This window comes from Andrographis paniculata, unplaced genomic scaffold (genome assembly GCF_009805555.1).
Source record: "Andrographis paniculata isolate CXL003 unplaced genomic scaffold, ASM980555v1 Contig64END, whole genome shotgun sequence".
Lineage (NCBI taxonomy): Eukaryota > Viridiplantae > Streptophyta > Magnoliopsida > Lamiales > Acanthaceae > Andrographis > Andrographis paniculata.
The window spans coordinates 519827-547823 of NW_026137600.1; the positions used below are offsets into that span (position 1 = coordinate 519827).

Here is a 27997-nt window from a genome sequence, read left to right on the forward strand (position 1 = left end):
AGGGAGTATTATATTTAATATATTTACTTATAATTTAAAAAATAAAAAACAAAAACATCCATCATACCATGTGCAATAACCACATTACTTGCCATAAAACCAAAATATTTTGGTGCCTTTAATTTATGCACTGAAAAAGAAGTTTTGAAAGTGATGGTTTTAAATAAAAATGATTTTTTATATACAATATATATTATTTTTATTTCAATTTTTTTAGTCTTTTTACTTCAAGATGTTTTAAAACTTCTATTCCTTTTAAAAGAATATTATAGAAACAAATATATTCTATTTATAATATATTCAAACATTAAAAAAAAAAAACAACAATTTTAGGGTTTGCTGATTTTTCGGTTTCATTATATCAAAATTACTATTAGTCCGGATTCTCAATAAAAAATTAATATTTTTTTTTTATAAAACATCACAACAAATTCTATTAAATTAAATAAAAAGAAATATGGATTGAATCTAAAACTATTAAAATTATACTTCCTCCGTCCCAGATACCGTGTTTGCTACACGGTAGACACGGTATTTTAGGAGGGGTGTAATTAGTAGATAATTAAGAATGTATTAGTGAAAATAATTATCCTATAATATAAATAATTATAAATTAAGATTAAAATAACTAATTAGTTTAATTAAAATTAAAAAAAATTAAAATTTAAAATGAGATTAAAGTGTGTAATCATTTTCCAAAAAATGAAAGTGACATGGTATGTGGGACGGACAAAAACGGCAACATGGATATGATATCTGGGACGGAGGAAGTATAATCTAAAATATGGCAATTAGAAACCCTAACGGCGAAGTATATAGCACTGATTCTATATAACACAATATAATATTGTACTATACAGAAGTATGTGACATACCATTTATAGTATATATTGAGATGTATATCTATGTTTATTGTATTGAAAACCAAGGGTGTGTTTGTTTGGGGGTTTGGATTTTGGATTGGGATTTGAATAGTAAAAATTTTGAATTTGAATAGTTGTATGATGTGATATAAATAGGGTTTGATGTGATGTTTTGAATGTAAAATTGATTTTTAGTATAATATAAAAAATGAAAAATAGGTGTTTGATTTGATGTTTTTGGGGGGAAAAAATTGGATGAATAGTGGAAATCCTCCAAAATCCTTCAAACAAACACACCCCAATAATATACTTCTCCTATCCCTTAATAATTTATTCATTTTTTTCATTTTGGTCTGTCCCATAACAAAGTATCCATTTTCTTTTTTTTAGTAATTGTACTATCTATTTAACATTACAAATACCCTTCCAATTTACAATATATTACACAAATATCATTACTTTTATATCATACAATACTAATAGGGTTAATTTAGTAATTTTACCTTTAATTCTATTTATCCAAATATAATACTAATATTTCTAAAACTTCATGCAAAAAGTAAATGAATAAATAGATATGGTGGGACGAAGGGATTACTATGTTGTATATTATAATATTATGTGCTGTAAATTATAGATTGTTTGTCTTATATAGATATCATAACTAAGTCAAATCAGCATTATACTAATTTGAGCCAATCAATATCCAAAAACTGACTAATCTAAAAAAAACCACTAAAAGCAAAACTAGAAAATGAATTTGGGATTAAAAGTTAGCAAATTTTTAACAAATATTCTACAAAAATTAGCCAGGTCGATACGAAACAACAACACATGATCAAATCCCTATGGCCGAAGTATAGAAATTAATTTCACCTCCGGTCCCGGTCCTCTCACTCATTGTCGTCGCCACGACTAAATCCCTACCCTCCTCCGGGTCCTAGGGCGAGGGAATTTCACCTTTTGCACCCCAAGAAATGCCAACAAACACATTAAATTCTCGACTTTGTGCATATATACACAAACACACATAAGTATATATATATCGATATTGATATTGATATTGATATTGATATAGATACAAGGATGGGGAGGTCGCCGTGCTGCGACAAGAAGATGGGGTTGAAGAAAGGGCCATGGACACCTGAGGAAGACAACAAACTTCTTTCTTACATTCTTTGCCATGGCCATGGAAGCTGGAGAGCTCTCCCCCCTAAAGCTGGTATTTTATTTATTTATTTTACTGGTTGATTTTCGTTTATAGATAAATAAATAAATTATATGTATTCTTACAGTTTAAACTTTTATGTACGACGATCGTTTACATCATCTAACCTATTTATTTCAATTTTAATTTTGTAAATTAATTAGATATAGCATAATGCATATATATATATATAAGGGTTTTGTCTTTAATTGATATTTTTTATTAATTAATTGTGCATGCAAATAAATTAATTAATAAATTAGGGTTGAAGAGGTGTGGGAAGAGCTGCAGGTTGAGATGGACGAATTATCTTAGGCCAGACGTGAAAAGAGGCAAATTCAGCTTGCAAGAAGATCAGACTATTCTTCAGCTCCATGCCCTTCTTGGAAACAGGCACTAATTAATTATTATTTAATTATTTTCTTGATTTATTATTTTAATTATTATTATTATTATTATTATTTTAATTATTATTATTATTATTATTATTATTATTATTATTATTGTTGTTGCATATTTTATTAATTTCTCTCTGTACTATACCTATTTACTGTGGTGATCTTTAATTGATAATTCATCCATATATGGTACAAATATATATATATATAGATAATTTATGTTTAGTATAATATTCGAAGTTTATTTTATATTTTGATCAAAAGATTATGCCCAACTTCTATTTTCATTTCTAAAAGTTTCAAAATCAAAGGATTGTTTGGTTTTGATTTGAATTTAAGTTTGATTTAAATAGTATTTTCACATTGTATTTTATTAAAAATAAATAATATATTGATTCTGAGAGTTGTATGGACAGAAAAATACTCCCTCCGTCCCACATACCATGTCTATTTGTCGTTTTTGTCTGTCCAACATTCCATGTCATTTTTCTTTTTTTGAAAATGATTACACACTTTAATCTTATTTTAAACTTTTTAATTTTTTTTAATTTTAATTAAACTAATAAGTTATCTAAATTTTAATTTATAATTATTTATATTATAGGATAATTATTTTCACTAATACATTCTTAATTATCTATTAATTACACCCCTCCTAAAATACCGTGCTACAGTGTAGCATAGAAAAAAAGTGGATGTGGATGTGGATGTGGATGTAAATTTTATTTTAAGTAGTATTTCAACATAATATTTTATTAAAAAATAATATATTTTTTTGTAAATTTTGAAAATTGAATAATAATAAATGTGAAGAAAAGAGGTTCGAATACAATCCCAATTTATTTGTATTTTAGGATTGTTTCGGAGGTGTTTGAAACATACATTTTAAATTATAGATGTAATTTTTAAATTAAAAAAAAAAATAGATATAAGATTATCAATAAGTATTATAAATAGTTTTAAGTAAAACAATGTACATAATTTTTTTATAAAAATAAAATTAAGTACCTAAAAAAGGATTGATGGATGGATTTATATATATTTCTCCCTAGGGTATTTATTGTAATGTACTAGGTTTTAATTTGTGTACAGATGGTCCGGGAGTTCTGCTCCCGGGATGATTGTCATGTCCTAGAGTTGTCCCGGGAGTAATACTCCCGGGCGTAGCAAAGTGTTATCTTGATTTCTATAATATTATCTTAATCCTAGGTGGTCAACCATAGCAAGTCACTTGCCCAATAGAACAGACAACGAGATCAAGAATTACTGGAACACGAACTTAAAGAAACGATTGATCAAAATGGGAATTGACCCAGTGACTCACAAGCCTAAGAATTGCGCGTTGGTTGGGCCCGGACAACCTAAGGAAATCGCGAACCTTAGCCACATGGCGCAATGGGAGAGCACCCGTCTCGAAGCCGAAGCTAGAATTGTCCGCGAGTCCAAGTCCCCGTCATCGAGTAAATCCTTCGCCATTAAATCCGCGACAAAGGTCTTGGAGTCGCGCCCCCCGTGTTTGGACATACTCAAGGCGTGGCAAGTGATGAAACCTAGAAAAGACATACTCTCGGCCGTCGCCCGTGGGGGCAACCTTAACTCGCCAACCTCGATCTTGAACTTTTCAGACAACACGCCCATTTCCAAAATTACCCCCGCGGTTGGACTTGTCCACGAGGATTCTTCAAAGAAGATGAATTATTTAGGGAACCCTCGCGCTTGCTCGAACAACATCAATGGAGGCAAGGGCATAATGGGGAATTCACTACAAGTTCGTGAGGTAAGTTTTTGCGACAATGACGAATCCTTAAAGTTTCCGAGCTTCATTGAAGATTTTTCGGAGCTTCCCTCTTTGACGGCTACTACAAATCAAGAAAATTTATCAACCGAAGATAATGGAGTGATCGGATATTGGTGTAATATTTTGAACGATACAGATCCACTAATGATCTCCTCGGACATTTTCTAAGGTGCCCTTTTGAAGTAATAAAGTTTTTGAAGTAATAAAGTTTGATCGATCAAGTTTGTCCTAAGCAATAATAATTAAATGGTGCGAATATGTACTACACATGTAATATGTTCATGTGTAACATTTTTTTATTTAAATGCTTGTATTATTTGTGTGGATATTGTAACATTATTATGTGAGTAATAAAATTTTATTATAAGTTGTTTTTGTTAATTCAGTAGAGTATTGATAATACATTCAAAAGAGATCGATATCTCATATATCATAGATTGGTATTACATGTTTTTATAATACTTTATTCATCTGTCAAATTTATTTTCACTTTTTATTTTTTTTTATTAAATTTAATTTATTACTAATTTTGACAAAATAAAATTTTTAATATTTAACTATTACACTTAATTTAACACTTATGTATCAGCTACAATTGTTGTTGCGCTTATTACATTTTCTCTCTCATCATTATTAACTACTAACTAAAATTTTAAAAAATATATTTTCACTCATCTTTTTACTTTTATCATTTTTTCAATAAAATATTTATTTATTTTAATTTATGTGTCGATCTAAATATTCTAATTTTACCAGAGGTAGTATCATAAAAGTACAATAAATAAAAATACAGACCAATAATTTATATAATATATACTATCATTCATTCAAAATTAATCAGTACTTTGGACCTTATAACACCTTAATTATTTCATAGATTTGGATTCTAATTTTATTTTGGCATTTTAGGTTCATATTTTTTTGTAAATGAAATAATTTAGTTATTTGATGTATTATTTTTTAATATATATATATATATTAAAATTACAGTGTTACTATATATATGTTCTAATTTTATGCGAGAAACTAATTAATTCGTGTTTATGAAAATTGACACTTGATAAATATTTTCTTAAATTGCCAAAATAATATTAATTAGTATCATCTATGTAACTAAAATAACACATATATGCACACAAAATAATTCCCCATAATAATAATAATAATAATAATAATAATAATAATAATGTTTTTGTTTCAATTAATTGGGCATGCATGTCTATTTTTCAGTCCTGCACGCACACACACACACAAACACGGGTGTGTGTGTGTCTATATATGTTCATGCATGCATTGTAATAATGATGTTCATATTTATGCAATATGTATTAATGGCTTCAACTCTAACATGAATAGGAAAACTCGATGATATTATTAAATTATTATTATTATTATTATTATTATTAGGTGGCAAGATAGGGTTCCAACTAGGATTTTGTCAGAATATAAACAATAATGGTTTAAAAGTGATTTGAGATGACATGTTTGATTTAAATTTTTATTTAAATATAATTTTGATTAGATATTTTGTGAGGTAAAATAATATTCTCTTTCTCTCATTACAATAGTCATGTTTATCATTTTTGTTCGTCCCAAAACAATAGTTTTATTTTCATAAATATTCATATCACTATAAAACTACCTCTACTTTTTCATTATTATTACACAATTGCCACTACTTTTTACGTTAATATACTTGTAAGGGCAAAAAAGTCTTTTATCCGTACTTTTTACTCACTGTCAATATAATATCAATATTCCTTAAATCTCGTGTCAAACACAACTCAAACTATAGTTTTGGGACGGAGGGAGTGCATTCTAATTAAAATCGTGGAAATTAAATAACATTGATTTTAATTTGAAATACTAAAAAACACCATTTTTTTTTTCAATGCGATTTTCAATATATCTATATATATAATTTTTTCACAAAAGTCAATATTTAATATAGAATATTATTCTTTTATATTACCGATACAATTTTTTATGTCTCCTATGAGAAATTTAAAAAAAAAATCAAAGAAAAAGACTGAACAAATTAACAAACCCAACGTTAACATTTTATGAATGATTTGTAATAATTTTACATAATAATATTATGTTATTTAATTATTATTTTTTTCTCAAAGTAAATTTATTATAATGAGATGGACTCTTCAAATTCATTTTTCTTGTGTTAGGTGCCTTACATTTATACATATTTAATTTGTCCCTTCCAATCTAGTGTTGAACTGTATCATACGTCATTTTACACACACACATCTTCAAAAAAATAATATGTCATCCAAATAATAATAATAATAATAATAATAATAATATGTCATCCAAAAAAAACAAATAATAATAATAATAATAATATGTCATCCAAAAGATAATAATAATAATAATAATAATTATAATAATAATATAATAAATTAATTGTGCTACTTATCATCTTGTTGATTTAGGATATGTTTGACATTAACGGATATTTTTTTAGCGGTTAGATAATTAAATTAGTTATTTATGTTAAAATATTTTGTAAAATAACATAATAGTTTGATATTAATTGTTTATAAATAAAATAACAAAGATATTCATATATTATTTTTTAAAAATATTCAATTTGTTTTTCTTTAGTTCATAAATTTTGAAATTTTTTTGTTATTAATTATTAGAAATTAATACTATCTCCGTCCACTGTCAATCTATCCATTTACTTTTTGTATGTTAATATTTAAATATTAATTATTATATCAAAATATAGTACAAATTAAAGAAAAACGACAAAAACACTTCTATTGGTGTCTTATAATACTAATGAAATAAAATTTGTACAAAAAATTATACAAATATAAGGATATTTTTAATGTTAAAAACAATGACGCCAAATACAAATGAATAGATTAGTGGTGGACGGAGGTAGTATATTTTTTATTAAAAAATATTTAAAAAATTTATTGAGAATGATATCAAATATAAATGGTGTATTTGTTTTGTAAAATAATTTGAAAAAATTATATCTTTTTCACTTGAAGTATATAAAATTGTGTAGATAATATAGAAATAAAAAATATATATAATATATTAATTCCTTAGAAAAATATGTGTTTTTTTACACAAAATATAAATTTTTCGTATATATATTTATTATGTTTATTAGAAATTAATTTATTACTTTATTATATTTATAATTTTCAATAAATTCATTATATTTTCTTTATTTTCAAAATAAATTTATATATATAACTAAATTAATAATATTTATGTTTTTTATTCTGTTCTAATTTAATAAATTTATATATTTTACAAATAAAATAAATTATATATATAATTTAATTATTTTAATTTCATAAAAATAAATTTATTATTTAGTAAATAAAAATAAAATTCAAAAACCCAAAAGAACCAGATCCCTAGGGTCATATTTTTTAGCCCAAAATTGTTCTACACAATAAAGGCCCAATTTTGTGAAGTTCTAAGTAGAATGAATTTTAATTAGAATTAAAAAAATTGACATGATATAAATTGATATTAATAATTTTTTTCTTTTCTTTTTAAATAGATGGTCAGCATATGGCTGAGATTATTGGGTTTGATGATAATATGTTTTATAAATTAATAATAATAATGAATTAATAGAAAATATAATAGCAAAATAATTATTATTTATTAAAATAAAGGTAAAAAAAATTATTAATAAATAAATTATATGCATAATTTAACATACATTTTTAAAAAAAATAATAATTTTGATAAAGACAAAAATGATATGTTGTTAAAAGTCTAAATTGAAACCAATTTTAATTTGATTGTCACTTTTTTGAGTTGTAACGCAATGTATTTTTATTTTATTTTTTTGTAATTAACACCCGAAAAATACTATAGTGCAAATATCTTATTTGGTTGGCTCAAATGTAAATCATCCCAATCGAATTAAGTATCAAATTCTTTATGTTCTTGTGTATTTTTCTTGATTTTTTAATTTCATAATTTTCCTATTTTTTTATAATTTTTTTAAAATTTGTACTACATTTTAATATAATAATTAATATTTAAATATTAACATGCAAAATGTAAATGAAACTCTCAGAGTCGAACGAAAATAGTATATATTATATAAATTATACGGCATACTACATTTGTATTATATTAACATAAATATTTGATCGCTAATCATTATATAACATGATATGAGCCTCAGAGCCATCGCCACAATCCTCAAATATAAAATTAAGCATTATAACCGCCGCTATCAATATAAAATTTTTAAAAAATAAAAAAATATAGTTTTATAAAAAACTAACCTAAAATCAAACTCCAAATAAACAAATTTTTTGCATAATAAAATAAATTACCTCAAAAATGAAATCCTGTCCATCTCCTAAAGCTCCCAAAATCACTCCCATGGCACACCGCCAATCCAATTCCTGTTCTTCCTTCTTCCCCAATCCCTCTATAGTACAATCTCCATTCCTCACTCTCCCCACCCACCCCCACCCCCACCCCCACCAACCATGGCATCCCCACCCCCCGGCAATCCCACCCCCCACCATCGCCGGAGCTCTCCAAAACTGGCCCCTCCGGCGCTCGTCGCCACCCCTTCAACCCATCCGCCGACGCAGCCATCCCAATTGCTCGTCTCCCGTCCACCCCGACCCCTTCGTAAACCATTACGTACTCGCCATTTTCTCGATTTCTTACCACCCGCGGATTCATCGCCCCGCGCTCGTCGAACGCTCCTTTCCCGCCGGCGCCGAGGACCTTCCCCAGCTTCAACCATCTCATACCTTTAGAAATTTTCAAAAGTTGCATATTACCGATAATGTCGGTGGATTTTCGTTTATAGATAAATAAATATATGATGCGTATTTCTTTTACATCATCTAACGTATAATATATATATATATTAGATTATGTTGTTAACTAGGGGTGTATGCGGATCGAATATTTACAAATATGCACATATTTGGTATTCAAATCGATCAGAATAAACACTCAAACCCGGGAATGGTATTCATAACCGAAAATATTTGTGGTATTTGCAAATAATTCGACTGAAACGGAATGTAAAAACAAATACATTAAAAAATAACTAAAATCTTAATTAACTAAAAATATTTACAAATATTCTAAATTGAACCGAATTAAATGTTATTTATTAATATAATAATAAAAAAAGAATTTTACATTCGTGGACTCATAAAATATAAGTATTTCTATTTTAGATTATCCAATTACAAAGTACCTATTTCATAAATACCATAAGAATTTTTTTCACAAATACTCCAATTTTACCATTACATCATTACTTCAACGCCAAAAAGCAAAGACAAAATTGTTTTTTTGCATTACTTTACTTTTAACTGTATGTTACAATTAAAATATTATTATTTTTTAAATTACGTGTCAAAAGAAAATGTGTATTTTTAACCGAAAGGAGGAAGCATCGAAAATTGAAACCGAATTGAACCGAACGGAACGGAACGAACATCAAATACACAATATTTGTATTCGAATCAAATTTGCTCGGTTAACCTAAAATTCAATTAAGTTCAGAAGTTCGGTTCGAATATTTGCACACCCCTATTATTAATAATATGCAATTCTGAAAATTCCGCAAACATATAATACCGTCTCTCGACCGTGCCAAACCGATCGCAAATTCGCCGTTCTCGGCGTCGTATGCATGGTAGTACATTCTTAAATCGCCAGCACCGTGAAAAATCACTTGCGGCGAGGCGAGGAACAACGAGTCCCATTCTCCGTCATCCCCTACATCGAGCAACGCCCCCGTGTGATGCTCGCCTTCGATCCGCGCCCAATGTCGCCCGTCTTGGCTTATCGCCAATCCCGGCAACGAATTGAGCATGTCGGAATTGGCGTCGCCGGGCAATGCCATATCGGGATTGCAAAAATTTAAGCCAGAACGGTCGCCGGAATCATCGACACTCGCCGGAAAATAGCCGGTGTAGTACATCCAGTAAACGCCGGCGACTGACCGGACTTTGTTGCTCGACATTACCATAACTTCCGACGGCCTAACGCCGTGAGTATCGAACGCCCACCAGTTGTCACTTCTGCTCATAACTAATCCTACATCGGCATTTCGTCGAACACCTTGTCCGCCTCTTTCCCAGTGGATTCCGTTGCCGGAAACCGCCAGTCCGATCGAATCGAACGCCGGATTCTCGCGAGACCTGCCGTGGTACCACATGCACCACCGCTCTTCGTCGTCGCTGAGGAAGCGTTTCACCACCGGAGAACCGATTTCCAGATTGTCCCAGGAATCGCCGGCGCCTAAATCGAAGACCAGTCCCGTTGTAGACGATAAATTGGGGGAAATTGGTTGCGATTGTAGTTGGGGATTTTTGGGGGAATCGGAGCTCCGGCAATGGCCGTCGACGGGGCTCTGTTTATCGGCGTTAGGGTTTTGGGTGCAATGGGCGAGAATTAGGGGAGTTGTCTTGTTCCGGGAAATTAGGGTAGTGTAAGAATGAAAATTGAGGGTTTGAGGTCTGATTTCAGGCCATTTTGGAGCTAATGTGAGCTGAGAGTTGATTGCTGCTATGGCTTCCATGGCGGTGCCGATGGAGGAAATGGGTAGCTTGATTCTTGAAGATGTGCTGGTTTGTTGTAGATTGCGTAACCATTGGTATATTGACACGTGTCCTTTTATTTTTAAAAGGAAAACTCGAATAGAAAATATCAAAATATTATTCCGTTAATTTATATATAAATTATAGACATATTATTATCTATGTGATTTAGGGTGTGTTTGATTGAGGGATTTGTTTGAATTTTCACTGTTCATTCTATTTTTTTCCCCCAAAACATTAAATCAAAATATCTATTTTTTTATTTTTTATATTATAAAAAAATCAATTTTACATACAAAATATTACATCAACACGTATTTATATCACATCATACAATTATTCAAATTCAAAATTTTTACTATTCAAATTCCAACTCAAAATCCAAACTCTCAAACAAACACACCCTAATGTATATATAAAAATATTAAAATTATCATATATATTTTATTAATAAATAAAATATTACTACCTCCGTCCCACGTACCGTGTCTGCTATACTGTAGACACGGTATTTTAGAAGAGATGTAATTAATAAATAATTAAGAATGTATAAGTGAAAATAATTATTCTATAATATAAATAATTATAAATTAAAATTAAGATAACTAATTAGTTTAATTAATATTTAAAAAAAATAAAAAATTTAAAATAAAATTAAAGTGTGTAATCATTTTCTAAAAAAGAAAAATAACATGGTACATGAGACAGACAAAAACGATAACATGGACATAATATGTGGGACGAAGGGAATATTATTTTTTATAATACAGAGGAATTGTAATATTTTATAAAAAAATATAACTTGTGTTCATGTTATATATTAAATAAAAAAAATAACATTTTATTTTAAAAATATTGATTTTAAGTAAATAAAATATATGTGACCCGTATTGTGTTAATATATATATTGTACTGTATTTTTTATTAATATATATTGCCAATCATATTTCACAAAAATACAACTAATTTCTTTTTTTTTTCTATATGTGATTAGACTGTGCTGATGTTTTTAAAGAAAAGGCTCAAAAGCAAAAGGAGTGTGTTCTTGCCAAATAAGCAAGGAAGCAAGAATATTACTATTACTATGTTTAATTGTGAATTTTACTCTCTTATTAATTTTTAGTTTATATCTTTTTTTTAAAAAAAAAATATATCAAATCAATTTATATATATTTACATTATATTAAATATATATTTTTATATTCCAAAAATATTAGATTAATATTAATTTATATTATATTAAATAATTATTTTATTTTAATATTGAAAACCCCAAAGTCTTGCAAAATCACAAACATATCATGGAGTAAGTGGTACTCTCTCTCTCTCTCTCTCTCTTCGCATGGAAAATAAATATTCATTTTTTTACGTGGTGTTTAAGAAATAATAATATTTTAATTATAATAGAGAGTTTAAAGTAGTGTAATGATATTTTTATCTTTACTTTTTGATTTAAAAATAATAACATCAAAAAGTAATAATGTGATGTAAAATAAAATATTAATAGAAAAAAATAAAATATTTAATAATTACTTTGTAATTTAGGTGGACCGATGTGTATTTTTTAGACTTCAATTTCAAACTTTTTTTTACTATAATCATAAGACACGTTATTCTTTTACTAGAAATACTCGACCCATGATTTGTTTTATTTATACTGCTACATTAACTTTTGTACACATTGAATTTTTTGCATGAATTTCCTATAAATATATTAAAATATTATACTATATAATATATATATTATTCACTAAAAAATAATTTTTCAACATAAAATATTATCTTTTATATTATTAATACAATTCTTCACATGCAACGTAAAAAAATAAATGCATTAAAAAAAGTCCTAAGTGAACAAACCCAATTAAAAATTTCCCGTCTAAAAATAGCCTTATTACTGTATTATAAATACCCAAATTTATAAAAAATATATATAATTAAAAAAAATATATGTTAATAAAAATAATTAGTATATAATATAAATAATTATAAATTAAAATAAAAGTAAAAATAACTAAATACTAATTTAATTAAAATTATATAATATAAAATATAACTAAAGTATTATAATTAAATAACGAAAATAAAAATATACATAAATACAAAATACTGAAATATACTAGTAATTTAATAAAATAAATCAATTATTGCAGTACTAAAAAGAAAATTATGAAAAGAAAGGACTCTATCCATAACCAGAAGCTATAAAAAAATCCAAAGACAATCCCCCAATCCTCATACCATCAAAATGGCGTCTGCAGAACAGCACTAAAAAGGGGGCAAAAAAATCAATGGCGGCATCTCTCACTCCATTCACCCTAAAATTCCCAAAAACACTTTCTCCCCCAAAGAAGAACCTCAATATCAATCATCATCATAATCACCATCCTCCATTAAAGCACAGACCTCAAATTTCCCTAAGCTCAGTCCCTCCAGTGTCAGACCCCGAAATCCCCAAATCAGTGGAGAGATTCTGGCAATGGCTGAAAGACGAAGGAATAGTTTCATCGAAGACACCAGTGAAGCCAGGGGTTGTTCCAGAAGGGCTAGGGCTTGTGGCGACGAGAGGGATTGGCCAAAACGAGGTCGTTTTGGAGGTGCCGAAGAAGTATTGGGTGAATCCCGAGGCAGCTGAGAAGTCTGAGATTGGGGGGATTTGCTATGGGCTGAAGCCATGGATTTGTGTGGCTTTGTTTCTGCTCAAGGAGAGGTCTAAAGGGGCTGATTCTAATTGGTATTATTACATTGATGTTCTTCCACAGGCCACTGATTCTACGATTTATTGGTGGGATTTCTTTTCTTTTTTTTTATTTGTTTGGTTTTGAATTGAATTGATTGGTTGATGATTTGTGATTGATGATTGAATCTGTGGTTTTGAGAGTTGTAAAAGTGTTGTTTTTGTGGTATGTGTTCCAGTGCAGGTCAGAAGAGGAGCTTCTTGAGATTCAAGGTCAGCATTTTAGTCTCTATTTTATATATATATATTTTCTAAAAAAATCAATATCATATTTAAACCTATTTATGTTAGTTTAATTCAAATTTTGACTATTTAAAACCACAAATTCAACTCAATCTAGCCTAAAAATCAGGCCGCTTGACCGAGAAACGGTGTTAACGAAGCTGTTACTTTTCGAGTCCACTTTGAATAAACCCTCAATCAAACCTAATAATCTGCAAACTAAATTACGTTCGAATGGACTCGGAATAAACCCTCAATCGAACCTAATAGTATTATGTCTACAAGATTAGTTTTCGTATAAAAGTTACTTTGGTGTATTTGAAAAAATTATTTAAGGAATTTATTTAATTGATAGTATAGTGTGATTATATGTTAAAAGTCCGAGTCCTATTCACGTAAATGGAAAAATTTGGCGGAAGGAGAGAGTATATGAACTTCGAAAAAATGCAAAGTGACAGAACATATATGAACTTCTTGAAGTATAAATGGCTTCTATCGGATGATCCGGTTGGTTCGAGGGATTTCCTATCGTATACGAAATACTTGACCTGACCGGCGAACTCGACTATCTCGCCTAGGCACTCTAGGGGGTCGAGGATTTGTCATTGCATTGATTCGTTGCACTTTTTGCAGGAACTCAACTACTTAGCACAACATTGGGAGTGAAAGAATACGTCCAAAATGAGTTTCTCAAAGTAGAAGAAGAAGTGATACTTCCCAACAAGGATCTCTTCCCTTTCCCTCTAACCTTAGAAGATTTCTTTTGGGCATTCGGGATTCTAAGGTCGAGGGCATTCTCTCGATCCCGTAACCAGAGCCTCTCCGTCATTCCCTTTGCGGATTTGGTAGATAAACTATCCTTAGTCCTATTTCTTTTTTTTTTTTATAACGTGGGAATTTGTCGCCGTTATTCGTCGAGTACGTTCTGGGTAAACCCCGACCGAACTTAAAATCCTGCAAACTGGGTTCGATAAGACAAGTCACACTAGACAAACTATGTGTGACAAATGAACCTGGAGAGGTCGAGGGTCTGAACCCATGTCCTCACGGACCAGACCATCCCTTAAGGACATCCTTAGTCCTCTTCTTTCATCTATACACTAATGTCATAATTCTAAACCTTAAACCCTAAACCTTAACATGTCTCAGGTCAATCATAGTCCTAAAGTGACCACGGAGGATCATGCTCATGAGGTTACAGGACCAGCCGGGCTTTTCTCGTGGAGTTATGTGTTCCAATTAAGAAGCCCTTTGTCTCTCAAGGCTGGTGAACAAGTGAGCTTTATTACAACCTCAAGAAAGCCCGGAAATTCGATAGTTTTCTAACCCCTATATACTAAAGAAGCATGGTTTCTTTTTCTTGGCAGGTTTTCATCCAATACGATATAAATAAGAGTAATGCCGATATGGCTCTAGACTATGGGTTCATCGACTCAAGTCCAGGTCGAGATGCATTTACTTTGACACTAGAGATACCCGAATCGGATGAATTTTATGATGACAAGATGGATATAGCCGAAACTAATGGTTTAGGAGAAACAGCTTACTTTGACATCAAGTTCGGTCAGCCCCTTCCAGCCGCCATGCTTCCATATCTACGCCTGGTAGCATTGGGAGGAACCGACGCCTTTCTGCTAGAATCCATTTTCAGAAACTCGATTTGGGGCTTCCTTGAACTGCCCGTCAGCCGAGGCAATGAGGAACTCATATGCAAAGTAGTGTGTGAAGCCTGTGAATCTGCACTTTCGGGTTATCACACCACAATCGAAGAGGTAAGCTTTCTAACTGAACACAAGAAGTAACACTTAGCTCTAATGCCGAAGAACTTAAACTAATATCACATTGCAGAGTTAGTATATTTGTAAACTAGCTAATGTAAAGAACTTTTGCAGGATGAAAAAGTGATGGAGGAAGGAAATCTCGGGACAAGACATGGGGTAGCAGTCAGGATTCGACTGGGGGAGAAGAAGGTGTTGCAGCAGATATTTAGCATCTTCAAAGAAAGAGAAACAGAGTTAGATTTACTGGAATATTACCAAGAAAGGAGACTGAAAGATCTTGGCCTAGTTGGGGAGCAAGGCGACATAATTTTCTGGGAGCCCCAATAATACATTGTTATCTGATGATACATCACACTATGCGATGCATATTGAAATCAGGAGATTGCAGACAGCAAAAAGTTTCGGTAACAATGTCCGGAGTAGCATTTGATAGATTTCTTGTGAGTCTAATTGTTTCGATTAGTATTTACTACTTCCGGACATTCTTTATGTTTACTATTGAGTTATGAGTCCCATTTCAGGATGTCTAAACAAGATATTGTGCAGTTTTCAGTTATTGCAATCTTCTGTACAAGAAACAAAACTAATTGACAATACAACAGAAACAGGGAAGCAAACATTTCCTCTCCATTAGTGATCCTACAGTAAGGATTTACCGAATCAGTTGGCAGAGCTCATGTTAGACAGTAAACATCAAGAGCAAGTCGAAATAAAAGACGACAAATTCAGCAAGCTATTGAACAACTCAAATAATGTCGTTACTCAGGTTAGTTCTAAGCATCACTCCATAAAAGAAATGAATTGATTGAGTAGCTGTAATGAAATTTGTTAGGGTATAATGCAAGGATAACACGTTGTGGCAACAGCAGAAGAAAATGAATTAGATCAAGAAACTGAAGGCATTTTAATACTCACAAGATTGTGACGACTTTGTGTTTCCATTTCCATTTGTAACACGTGGGGCGCATCTCACATGCTTTGGCAAAAGCTCAAGAAGCCTGTTCAGCATTCTGCCGATATCATAATTAAAGCAGTGATCCACACTCCCGAGTACCATCACTATTCACAACAGAGTACTTGATTAAATCCAGATTTCGAATGCACAGTCTCATTGGAATTTAGTTGTATTTTCTTGGTACAGAGGATCATCACAATCCCTGTTTCTCTCACACAAACATTCTTCAGGGTTCGCATAGAAGTATTCTTCTTCTTTAGGCTTGCCCCGGATAACTCTACGGCTTGCTGAAACCCCCATTGTCGTCTCATGAGCCTTCTGCACAGCATGGGAAAATTCATCCCATGTGAGAGTTCCATTCTGATGTGAATCCAAAAACTCTACAAGTCTTTTACGGTCCAATTGGAAGGTCTTTTTGAACCCAAGATACCTACAATGATCAAATCAGAAATATTTTATGCTATAACTCTGATAGATAAGCCTAGTTGAAGTGCACAATGCGTGTAACTATCCAGGTACCTACGATAACCTTCCACAACCCTTGCCATGTTCCCATCATAAGTCGGGATAAAAATATCACTAGCCAAAGAAACCATAAAATCCAGTGCTGCCATTTGAGACGAATGGTTTTGAAACTGCCGTAAATCACCAGGATGTAGCAGCATCTCCTTTCTAACCTGTACTCGGGAGTGACAGCAACATTTCAGTGAAACAGAGTGTGAATTAACAAGCAGCAACACAAAGATTATGCAGTCCAAATGCCCGAATCAAAATTAGTTTCATAGAGTATTGAATGACCATTCCCGTAGTTTTAATATTGCAAAACAAAGCAATTGGGACAAAATGATACACACGCGCACACCTACATATATTTATAATGCAAAAGGGTGCCAGAACAGATGCCGGAAATGCAAAGGACAACAATTTTAACAAAAGGAATACCTACTTCATGATTTCATGGTGAAACACACAATAGTGATGGAAACTTACAATCCTTGGAAAGGCAGCTCTTAGAGCTGCAAGTCTCCTTTCACTTCCATATATCTCACCCGAGGCAATATAGATCTGTGTCTTCGTATCAAAATTAAATGCTTGCAAAATCAAAGCAGTCTCTTCTGGGGTAAGAGGACATAACCCCTCAGATCTTTTCTCTTCAGAAACTATCTCCTTCTCTCTCCACCATGGAAATGCATACCTACAACAAATATGCAGTGAGGAAAGATCTGAGCCTGATAAAAAGACACAGGACCAAGGTGTGGGGAACCGAAGCTTCGGACATTAAGCAGGAAAAAGATACAAACAACTGCGTATAGAATACTAACTTCTTGAACACCCAATAATCACAAGAACACTTACGAACTTTTCAAAAAAAGTGTCATTATGATTTTAAGAACCCCAGAGCATGCCATTCCCCCATCTATTTTCCTGATTGGAGTTAGCGACTAAGTGTCCACACTGCTCTCGACATAAAATTATTCTAACATGCATTTTAACTAGACACAGCCACAGTTCAATGTAATCAGAAGCACTTCAAATGTGAAGTTCTTCAACATTTTAAATGTGAAAACTCAAAGAATAAAAAAGGACAGCATGTTAACATTGAAGAGAATTATACTAGTTATATACATCAGGAACTAGTATCTTAAAAAATTTAAACTGCAAAACATATTCTCTCTCTTACAATACACTAGCCAAACTGGTACTTAAATACTACCAATTTTACATACTTTCATCCTGAGATATATATATATATATAATGAAAACTAAACAACAACAAATCCTCTATCGAGAGAGCCATGACTCAAAATCACCGTTATCTATTTTTATTTGTCAAATACCCTCTAAAAGGAATATGGCTAACGCTTCGCCATTTATGGAAAGAGTAACATATGGCAGTTTGGGTTATTAACCTGCAGCAACTGTAAAAGACATCGTTAAATAGATTTCTAACTTCTTATTAGTTAATAATGGATTATTACTTTCTATGTCAAGCAAATGCATGCATTCATCATTGCTGAATTTTATTAAGCAACTACCTCATCCGTTTGAGCTCATTAGCTTCCTCTTCAGTGCAACCATGGGTGCAACCTGAGAATGCCAACATGTCCATCTCATATCTTAAATGCAGAGCCAAATAGGGTCCCTTACGTTGAATAATATTAATCAACTTTTTCCCCAGTGCCTCAATCTGAGGAGTAAACTTCAGTGCCTGAAAATTAACACGGCATCGAAGTCTCTGAAGCTGCAAAGGAAGCCCATTGTTCGCCAGCCGTGAATCTGTTCGATTGAAGTGTATCACCTTGTGCTTTCCAAAGAGAGGAAGAATATGATGCAAGTAGTATTGCTCATTTGACCAGCTAACTGGACGCATTACAAGGGGTTGATGTCCGTATCGCTCACTATATCTCTTTGGTAACCTCTTTATAATTCGGATTTCATCTCTTAATGAATTGATAAAATGATCAACATCAAAAACATCCTCAAAGTTGCTGCATGTTAAAACCAACAGTCAGATTCATAAGTGGGAATTGTGCAACACAAATACCTGACTACATGATAATACCTAGTATCAGCCCAAAATGATGCCTTATCGAGTTGGGGAACAACCAATGTAAGATTTAAAAGCCGGGCAATTGTTACCATGTCACATATCTGAAAATAAAAAAGGTACTATATTAGACAAAATGCGGCCGTATTAAATAAACAATGAGGCAGTAATATCAACAAACCGCAGATCGCATTTGATTCAAGCCACCATTGCAAGTCACTTTAAGAAAGCCATTACTTGTGTAATTCCCTGCAGATAATCACAAATTACATATAAGTGAGCGATCAAGCAGATTCTATCTCGATTGCATTAGAAATACATCTCCGTAAAAATTGCAGAGAAAGCTTTCTAATGCATCCATCACCCTCAGGCAACACCACGAAAGACTACAAGAGTTTCAGACATACACCACATGCTCGCGCCAGGAGATGGAAACAATTCTTTCAACAAACAATGGCAGATGAAATTGCTTGGAATCATTTCTTAATGTCCTTTGTAATCATGTAACATGGTAACATCCTCTTCTCAATTCACAATTCCAAAACAGAAACGATATTCAGCATTCCACTTTCACTCACTCTTTCATCAGCAAAATCCCGAGATCCAAACAGGCATTACCAATTACCATTAATAGGTTATCTTATAGCACCAAATTGAAAAAGATAATCACAGCCTTCTGGATCACAGCCAAGAAGCAATTTATTACAGACAACAGCTGAAGCAGTACAGAGCCGATGAGCAAGGCAATATAAAATAGCACGACTGGAATTTATTTATACAAATGGAACTTCAAACTTGGAAAGAGCATGAATAAATTATCGATACTAAATGAACAACATTGTCTAAATGATCAACCAACCCAACAAAAGAACAATGATTCATAAATCACGTCACTAAAACAATTAAAAGTAACTTGCTGTTTCGAAGAGAAACTTCCAATTCAGATCAATGAATTTTAACTCAGAATTACAACTACATTAGGCTACTCACTGGAAGGAACAGGCGGCGGTAGTGAAGACTGATACAATCGATCTTGGTGAACCAACATTTTTGTAAATCCAGGAAAACCAGTAAGCAGACGAGGGTGCCACAGCTCCCCCACCGCCACCAGCTGAACCAGGCACGTCCATATTAGTATACAAGTGCAAACCCTAAAAAACCAGAGTTGCAATTTTGTCTTCGGTATCACTGGCCCCTGCAATGGCGGCAACTTTTCCACACTTCTCTCTGATCTAATCGCTTCCATTCAAGCCTCATTGCCACAACCAATAATAACTCATCGGATTCAACACCCTTAATCCAACACCCAAAAATAGGATCCCCACACCAAAAAAATAAATTCAATGCTTCAAGTAATTCAAACTAAGATTGAGCAAGGTGCTCAACATTCGATCTGCTGGACAGATTCAAGAAACTCTCAATTGATGAAAGGAACTTTGAAAATTGAACAAATTCAAAATTTTGAGGCGTAAAAATGAGAGAATTGAATAGCACAAGTGCAGATAAAGGAATCGGAGGTGCAGCGGGGAATTTCACGAGGGAAAACACATTGGTATTGAATGACGAGTAAAATTCACGAAATGATTGAAGAGGGTATGAAAAACTACAAAAATCTGTGACTTGTTTTCAGCAAAATTGGGGAAATTTTTGAATTGAAGTTCAGTTGTTGTTTAGGGTTCTGAAATTTGGAAGTTCACTGTTTGGTGGCAAATGGCAATACAATTACTTGGAATGTGTACCAAATTTTTTTATACATACTTTATTAATATCAGAACTATAATAAATAAAAATAAAAAGTAAAAATTTAATTTTCTTTATAGTTCTTATAATTGAATTTTTAATATTAAGGCCAAAAAATAAATTAATTTATTTTGAATTTATAATGAATGTAATGATAATGAATTTTATTATTTTTTATATAATTTAATATGATATTACATCATTATACCAAATTCAAGTCATTTAATTTATTAGCAAAATTGATCATAACACTCTTGTGATTCGAAACTCAACGTAAATTCCCTATTTTAAAAATTGCATGACGTCCAAACTCAGCATAAATCCTCATTTTACTTTAAAAAATTGCATGACGCTCACTTATACTTTCAAAAATATTGTATAAAACCCCCATGTCATGCAAAACATATGGATAGAAAATCATCTTCTTATCATGAGAAAAGTTTCATGTTGGTGGAGTTTCATGCAACGTTTTTAAAGTATAAGGGGAACCATGCAATTTTTAAAGTACATGGAGATGTTAAGCTAAATTTCAAAACCACATGGGAACAAGCAATTTTACCTAAATTATTTCTAAAACATTATTGTTATGATAAAAAAATTTATTTTATTCATCGAAAAGTTGAATTATTTTTTTAAAAATATTTGGCAAAACATTATTCTCATTAAAATTGTTTTTGATATTTTTTGTTTTTGTAATTTCTTATTGATTATCTTTGTCAAGATTTTTATTTTTATTTAATATTATATTTAATTTATTCCAAGTATCCTGTTGTGGTGCAAACTCAACGATTTAGTATAAAGTTTGGACTCTGTTCACTTGGCTCAGCCCAAAGCGGACATTATGACCCACTTAGATGGTGAAGTAAAATGGATGGCATTAGACATTAGCTATGGCAGTGGTTCGCCCTCGTAACCTGCTGATGTGCCTTGTGTCGAAAATTTGCAGTCAATATTGAGTTGACCAGTCCCAACAATAATTATATATTAATATTATTTTTATACTTTATTATTTAAGTCTTTAGGCTAAATACTTTTAATTTCTAAATACATGACAACAAAATATTTACTAATATTTTTTAAAAAAAGCTTACAACAAAAATAATACTCCTTCATGTTATCTAGTTTAGCACAAAAAAAAAAAGTCATTTAATTTCTCTATTATTTTTATTTTTTTAAATAATAACCATATGTAAATATCTATAATTCTTATAAATTGGAAAGTAAAATTTAATTTTCTAATTTCTTGTATATTATTTAAATTATTCTAATAAATATTTAAATGATTCTCATTAGTTAGTAGGACTGGACCAATATTAATTTTAAAAAAAAATATATTATTTAGGTGGGTAGTATTAAGTAAGATAATTTAGAAATTAGGTGATGTGATAGAGAGAGAAATATATATTTTTATTTGAATAATAAAGGGGATAAAGTGTAGGGTAAATGTTAAATATAATTAATTATTTTCTATTTTAAAAAAAGAAATATTGCATGCTATTTGAGATAGAGGGAGTAATATACAATCATTTTAAAAAAATGGACTTTTTATGTTGGGCCCTGGGCAAGAGCTCTTTTTGCCCTGGCCCCTGGCCTGAGGATCATCTTAAACACCATTGCAACTGTTTGGGTCTATTTATAATATTCCTTTTATAAGGTGGTAAACTGATATTTAACCGTAAGCAGTAACTACTGGCGCAAATTGAAATTTCCACGTGTGAAATTATCATTGGACGTTCTTCTAATTTTGACACAATTTTTTTCTTATAATTAATAAAAATATATATATATATGCGTGAATGCATACAATACAAGAAAGCCGAATGCTAATAAGTGAAATTTGAGCAGGACTTTGACTTATGCTTCTTCCCGATTTGATCTCCTGCAAACCCTAATTTCCGAATTCCGATCCAATTAGGGAGAGATCAATCGTAGTTTTGGCAGGATTTAGGCCTTCAATTCCAAACCTCAACTAGAAGAACAAAACCCCTCTTCGAATTTTGGTCATCGTTTGTTCAATTGTTGGTATGGACTCGCAATTCCGAAGGCGGTACCTTGTTGCTGTTCTGGTTTCGATTTTCTTGCTATGGTCGGGAGTTGAATCGATCCGGTTCGATCTGGAGTCAGGTCATACCAAATGCATATCCGAGGATATCAAGAGCAATTCGATGACTGTAGGGAAATATCATGTTGTAAACCCTAACGAGGGGAATCCTTTGCCAGAATCGCATAAAGTCACTGTTCGGGTAATCATCAATTCGCTTCTGAAGTTCATATAACGTTGATTTTGTTTTTATCTGTGGTAAAAAATTTTGAGAGGTTTATTGGATTTGTGTTAATTTTGGAGTCAATTTGCTGAAGATTTTTGACACAATTTATGTTTTACTTGAAGTGGCCGCTGCTATGAAGGATAGCAAATTAATTTTAGTGGTAGCCATTGTCGTTGAGAAAACTGTTTCGAAGAACACAAAAGTTGAATCATTATTGAAATCGAGTTGAGTTCAGGCAATCCTAATTGTGGTCAATTTTAATTTCTAATTGTGCACGGTGTATCTAAGATGAGTTCAGATTCAGCTAGATGGCACTATTTGTTTTGGATGATTCAGGAGGCGGAAATGTGGTAATTATCGTAGAAGAAAATTGGACACAAAATCGAGAGAAAGGGGTGAACAATTAGCAGCATCAAAAGAACAATAAAATGGGTGCATAAAATTTGAATTGTTGTCCACTTGTGAGTGTTTTTTTTTGTACTCGGTGACTGTTTTTCTGTCGAATGAGATCGGTGAAGAAATATTTGACATTTTGTGCTCTCTGTCCCTGTTCTGTTGTGTTGTATAGATTTAGGTTATTGATCATGGTTGTTGAAGTTTGAAAGGTTTAGAAATCGATTGGTTGATATTTTTGGGGGGAGAATTATTTATCAAAGTATCTTCAAAGATTTGACGACTGTTAGTTTTAATGTTTATAATCTGTTACAAGTGGCTGTTTTTTTTGACGATCAAGAGATGGATATGGTTTCAAGGTATCTTGATTCTTTTAATGATAAATTTGTAGAAGTTTGATGATCATCTATTATCATAACACATTTTCTGTTTGTAGGTGACATCACCTTACGGAAATAGCTATCACTATGCTGAACATGTCACCGAGGGTCATTTTGCATATCAAGCATCAGAGCCTGGTGACTACATGGCGTGCTTTTTTGCTGCTAGTCACCAACCTTCCATTGTTATTACTGTTGACTTCGAATGGAAGTCCGGTATCGCCGCCAAGGATTGGGGAAGCGTCGCCAAAAAGGGTTCTGTTGAAGTAAGCTATATCTGTGCTTTTGTTATATCTATGCCTTTCATTTCACTTTTAATTTCAAAAACTTGAAACTAATTTGGCTCGGTACTTTAGCTTGTATTGTAGCTTTAGGTTTCACTGTTCTTTCATGTCGAAGAGGAATATATATTTCTACAGTAGGTTCATTTGAAAACTCTTTGATAATATCAATCGGAATCTGTTAGATTTGCTATATTGTATATTGATTGATTGTTTTTTTAGAATCTAGAAATGTGATAAGTTCTAAGGCTTCATTTACATAGAGATTTTTTGAGTTTTGAAAATTTTTGGAAATAGTAAAATATTGATGTAATATTTGTGAGGGGAAATAGTTATTTGATGTGATATTTTTTGAAAGAATTATTGTTGATGAATAGTGCCAAAACTTTCGAAATTATATATATGTAAATTGAGCCCAATATTTGACATAGACTTTTGGAGAGTTTTGAAATTTTGGAAAAAGTTTTGATTTTTTTGTGAGAGAAAAAATGTATTTTATGTTATATTTTTTTTAAAAAATGAATAGTACCAAATATGTGAAAATTGTGTAAACAGAGCCATAATGTTTCGATGTGGCTTTTCCATTAAAAGGGATCTGTTGATGAATAGTGCAAAAACAAAGTCGAAAACATAAGTGAACGGAGCTTTAGAGTGTGTTTATTTGTAAAATTTTGGTTTGAAATAGTAAAATTTACGAGTAAACTAGTGTTTTGCTTCGTATGTGAATCGAAGGATGACAACATTTAGCTTTGAACGCATAATATGCTCTTGTTTTAGCATTGTTTTATACATAATTACAACAAGATTTGTTTATATTGGCTTCGGTTATTTCTTTTGAATCTCTCACATTTTCCACATGCCTCTAGTTAATGGAAATCGAGCTCAAGAAGATGTTAGACACAGTGCAATCCATAAGCGAAGAGATGTATTATCTACGCGAAAGGTAACTAACTAACTCCCCATCGAGCTACGCAATTCAGTTATTCGCGTAAATCTAAATATTTCTTATAAGTTTCGATTTGATTCTCAATGTAGGGAACAAGAGATGCAGGAACTGAATCGTTCGACCAACGACAAAATGTTCTGGTTTAGTTTTCTATCCATTCTCGTTTGCTTATCCGTGGCTGGACTGCAGTTTTGGCATCTCAAGTCTTTCTTCGAAAAGAAGAAGATCATTTGATCATCAAGTTTTTCACCGACAGCGGGCGCCCGGTTATTTTTATTTAATTTTTGTTTCGAAACTGCTGTACAATTAAGTTATCTAGATCCACCCGGTATACATTTTTTGTTATGTCCAAGGCTGTGAATTTTCAATAAACTTCATGTAGGTGTTTTTACGATACAAAATCGCTGAGGTAAATGTGTCTTAAGGATCCTTTTTCGAAGGGAAGAAATTCTTGAAATCGAATACATACGGGTCACGACTAAAGTGTTTTATTCGATTATCGCTATTTAGTGAAGCCTACGAACCTGTGAATAAACTTGGCAACTGGCGTTGCGTCGCCTGGTTCATAAGGTAAAAGAGAATCGAGCTGCATTGTTGATATAGTCTCGTACAGCGTCTGGGGACGAGCGCAAAACAAGTGCTTGCGCTCGGCTAGTTCTTCGGCTAACTCGCTTTGATGGTTGTCCATTAAATCCTCGTTTACGACCACGATCAGGGGCTTTTTTAGCCGCAATGTCTCAAATATACTTCCGGAACCTGTAAAATTTCGAGCTATATTGAGTAAAATTATACTTTATCAAGCTAAATCGAGTAAAATACTATACATACTCGTTACTTTTATATTATCTACCCAATTTCTTATACCTCACATCAAAAAAAAAATGAATCGAATCAGAACACAAAAGAAACACACTTAAGCTTCTATAAACTCAAATGCACACTAAAGTGTGCTAAAATGCTGATTGGGTGCCAAAAAAACTCATAACACATATGGATCGGAAGCAAGGAGAAAAAAAATTACGAGCGTATTTGTTTAGTGTTTATAACTTATTTTTGTTGAAATCATTTTATAGCCTCCCGTTAACTAATAATTCAATAAAAAACCAAAAGATACTTTCAATTCGGACGGATGATAAAACTCAATAAAAACATACAAAACATAAATAAAAATCAACAAAAACACACAACATCAATAAAAATTTCTCTACATCACAACACTAACATCTAAAGCTATAAACACTAAACATACACGCTCTACATACCTGCATGACTGATGACAAGAGATGCATTTTTCAAATACTCAGCTATGCTCGGCGAAAACGTGAAATAGTCTACAGAAATGGACGCGTCGTTTCCAGCAGACTGAAAGTAGACGACATAAAGATTGTCATGAAGTAAGAATACAAATACACAACAAACTCGGATGCAAGTGTACGTTTCGAATGATCACTGAACTTAATAAAATAATCGACCAATACAATCCTTCAAGTTTTCATATGCCACAAATTTGAACCATATTTTCATAATTTTGAAATCGATAAACAAAGTAAGGATTAAAAACAAAAGCGCCGTGTTACCTTTGAAGGGATATAAGTGCCTCGACCCATTTGAATGACGAGGTGCGTGTAACCATTCTTGAACAAGGCATCCTTAACCTCAGGAGTGTCGACTGCTCTAACCAAGGAATCGAAACATGTTGTCCCGACAGTCACAAAGACTACCCTCTTCGAATTTGCATTATTGTCACCCACAACCATCATATATATCCCCTTCAACTTTTGATACTCTGTTTGCATACACATATTTGGAAGTTTTATCACTATTCATCGACAATAATTTTTTTGAAAATTTCACATCAAATACATATAGAATACTCCATTTTTTATACAAAATATCACATTCAACAGGTATTTACATCATATATATATATAATACTCCATTTTTACTTAGTACCAAAATTCTCTAAAACTTCAAAACATCCAAAATTCTTATTTAAACAAACCTAAACTTTGTTTATTTTGGAATTCTTAAGTCCATCCGTTATAATTAAACTAAATTATTTTTTTATTATCCGTTAAATTTATGCACAAATAGCTTTATCACTCAAAAAAATTATTATTCTAATTTAACAAATAATAATCAATTTGTCACTATTTTTTTACTTACCACATCATCAAATTCTTTAATAAATTTCTTATAATATCTTTACTTTTTACATAATTCACTTTTACATTAAAATATTATTATTGAAGGATTATTATTTTTTCTCAAAAAAAAAATGTTTATTTTCATTTTCTATATAGTTTTTTACCATTAAACTCCGCATCATCCGAAAAATATATCCCATAATAACATCAAATCAAAAATTAATTAAATAAAAAATTCAAAACTCCAAACACACATCAGAATAACAGAAAAAAACACTCATTCTTTCAGGAAATTCAAATCACTGCATATATATATATATATAAACCAAACAGTTCGGTGAGCTAAAGCGTTCTTCAGAAACGGTTCAATTCAGGAACATATGAATGCAATCACCAATATTGCAGTCCACCCACAAATTTTGGCACAAATGATCGATCCACATAAGATTTTTTTTTTTTTCAAATTAATCAAACAGTACATCCAGAAAATTAGCAATACAACATTCAACAATAAGCTTTTAAAAATGGAAAACCTAAAATTGACCCAAAATCACAATCCGAAACGAAAAATTAGGGTTTGCAGGAAGATACACACGTAATTCACGACAGAAACAAACTTACAGAAGTCGATCAATTCAATCGGAATCCAATCAGATGGCTACGGCGCGCATGCTTCGATTTAGGGACTTTTGATTGGACGCGAACACACTGAATCTGCCATGGTTTTCTTGACTTAAACCATCGTTTATAATCGCT

General features: G+C 31.6%; 6 protein-coding genes across 6 annotated transcripts; 3 read left to right on the top strand and 3 right to left on the bottom strand.

Annotated features, from left to right (window-relative positions):
* Window positions 1–1949: 1949 nt before the first annotated feature.
* Window positions 1950–4434, top strand: LOC127261661 (transcription factor MYB16-like). The gene is made up of 3 exons (XM_051289956.1): window positions 1950–2085; window positions 2334–2463; window positions 3678–4434. Exons 1-3 carry the CDS (start codon window positions 1950–1952, stop codon window positions 4432–4434), a joined length of 1023 nt encoding a protein of 340 aa, XP_051145913.1.
* A 3945-nt stretch (window positions 4435–8379) lies between these two features.
* On the bottom strand, window positions 8380–10909 carry LOC127261601 (uncharacterized). Its single transcript, XM_051289873.1, has 2 exons — window positions 9880–10909; window positions 8380–9035 (listed from the first exon to the last, which is right to left on the bottom strand). Exons 1-2 carry the CDS (start codon window positions 10823–10825, stop codon window positions 8605–8607), a joined length of 1377 nt encoding a protein of 458 aa, XP_051145830.1. The 5' UTR covers window positions 10826–10909; the 3' UTR covers window positions 8380–8604.
* Window positions 10910–13051: 2142 nt separating this feature from the next.
* Window positions 13052–16129, top strand: LOC127261740 (ribulose-1,5 bisphosphate carboxylase/oxygenase large subunit N-methyltransferase, chloroplastic). Its single transcript, XM_051290089.1, has 6 exons — window positions 13052–13629; window positions 13766–13794; window positions 14437–14648; window positions 14953–15078; window positions 15171–15575; window positions 15696–16129. The coding sequence occupies exons 1-6, from the start codon at window positions 13136–13138 to the stop codon at window positions 15909–15911; spliced, it is 1482 nt and encodes a 493-aa protein (XP_051146046.1). The 5' UTR covers window positions 13052–13135; the 3' UTR covers window positions 15912–16129.
* A 64-nt stretch (window positions 16130–16193) lies between these two features.
* On the bottom strand, window positions 16194–20797 carry LOC127261739 (rhamnogalacturonan I rhamnosyltransferase 1-like). The gene is made up of 7 exons (XM_051290088.1): window positions 20078–20797; window positions 19269–19336; window positions 19103–19191; window positions 18576–19028; window positions 17530–17734; window positions 17059–17216; window positions 16194–16969 (listed from the first exon to the last, which is right to left on the bottom strand). The coding sequence occupies exons 1-7, from the start codon at window positions 20331–20333 to the stop codon at window positions 16693–16695; spliced, it is 1506 nt and encodes a 501-aa protein (XP_051146045.1). The 5' UTR covers window positions 20334–20797; the 3' UTR covers window positions 16194–16692.
* A 1845-nt stretch (window positions 20798–22642) lies between these two features.
* On the top strand, window positions 22643–25577 carry LOC127261822 (transmembrane emp24 domain-containing protein p24delta9-like). The gene is made up of 4 exons (XM_051290228.1): window positions 22643–23070; window positions 23924–24133; window positions 25015–25091; window positions 25184–25577. Exons 1-4 carry the CDS (start codon window positions 22852–22854, stop codon window positions 25326–25328), a joined length of 651 nt encoding a protein of 216 aa, XP_051146185.1. The 5' UTR covers window positions 22643–22851; the 3' UTR covers window positions 25329–25577.
* LOC127261823 (uncharacterized) lies at window positions 25500–27996 on the bottom strand. Its single transcript, XM_051290229.1, has 4 exons — window positions 27863–27996; window positions 26672–26880; window positions 26357–26456; window positions 25500–25850 (listed from the first exon to the last, which is right to left on the bottom strand). Exons 2-4 carry the CDS (start codon window positions 26852–26854, stop codon window positions 25597–25599), a joined length of 537 nt encoding a protein of 178 aa, XP_051146186.1. The 5' UTR covers window positions 26855–26880; window positions 27863–27996; the 3' UTR covers window positions 25500–25596.
* Between the last annotated feature and the right edge of the window lies 1 nt (window position 27997).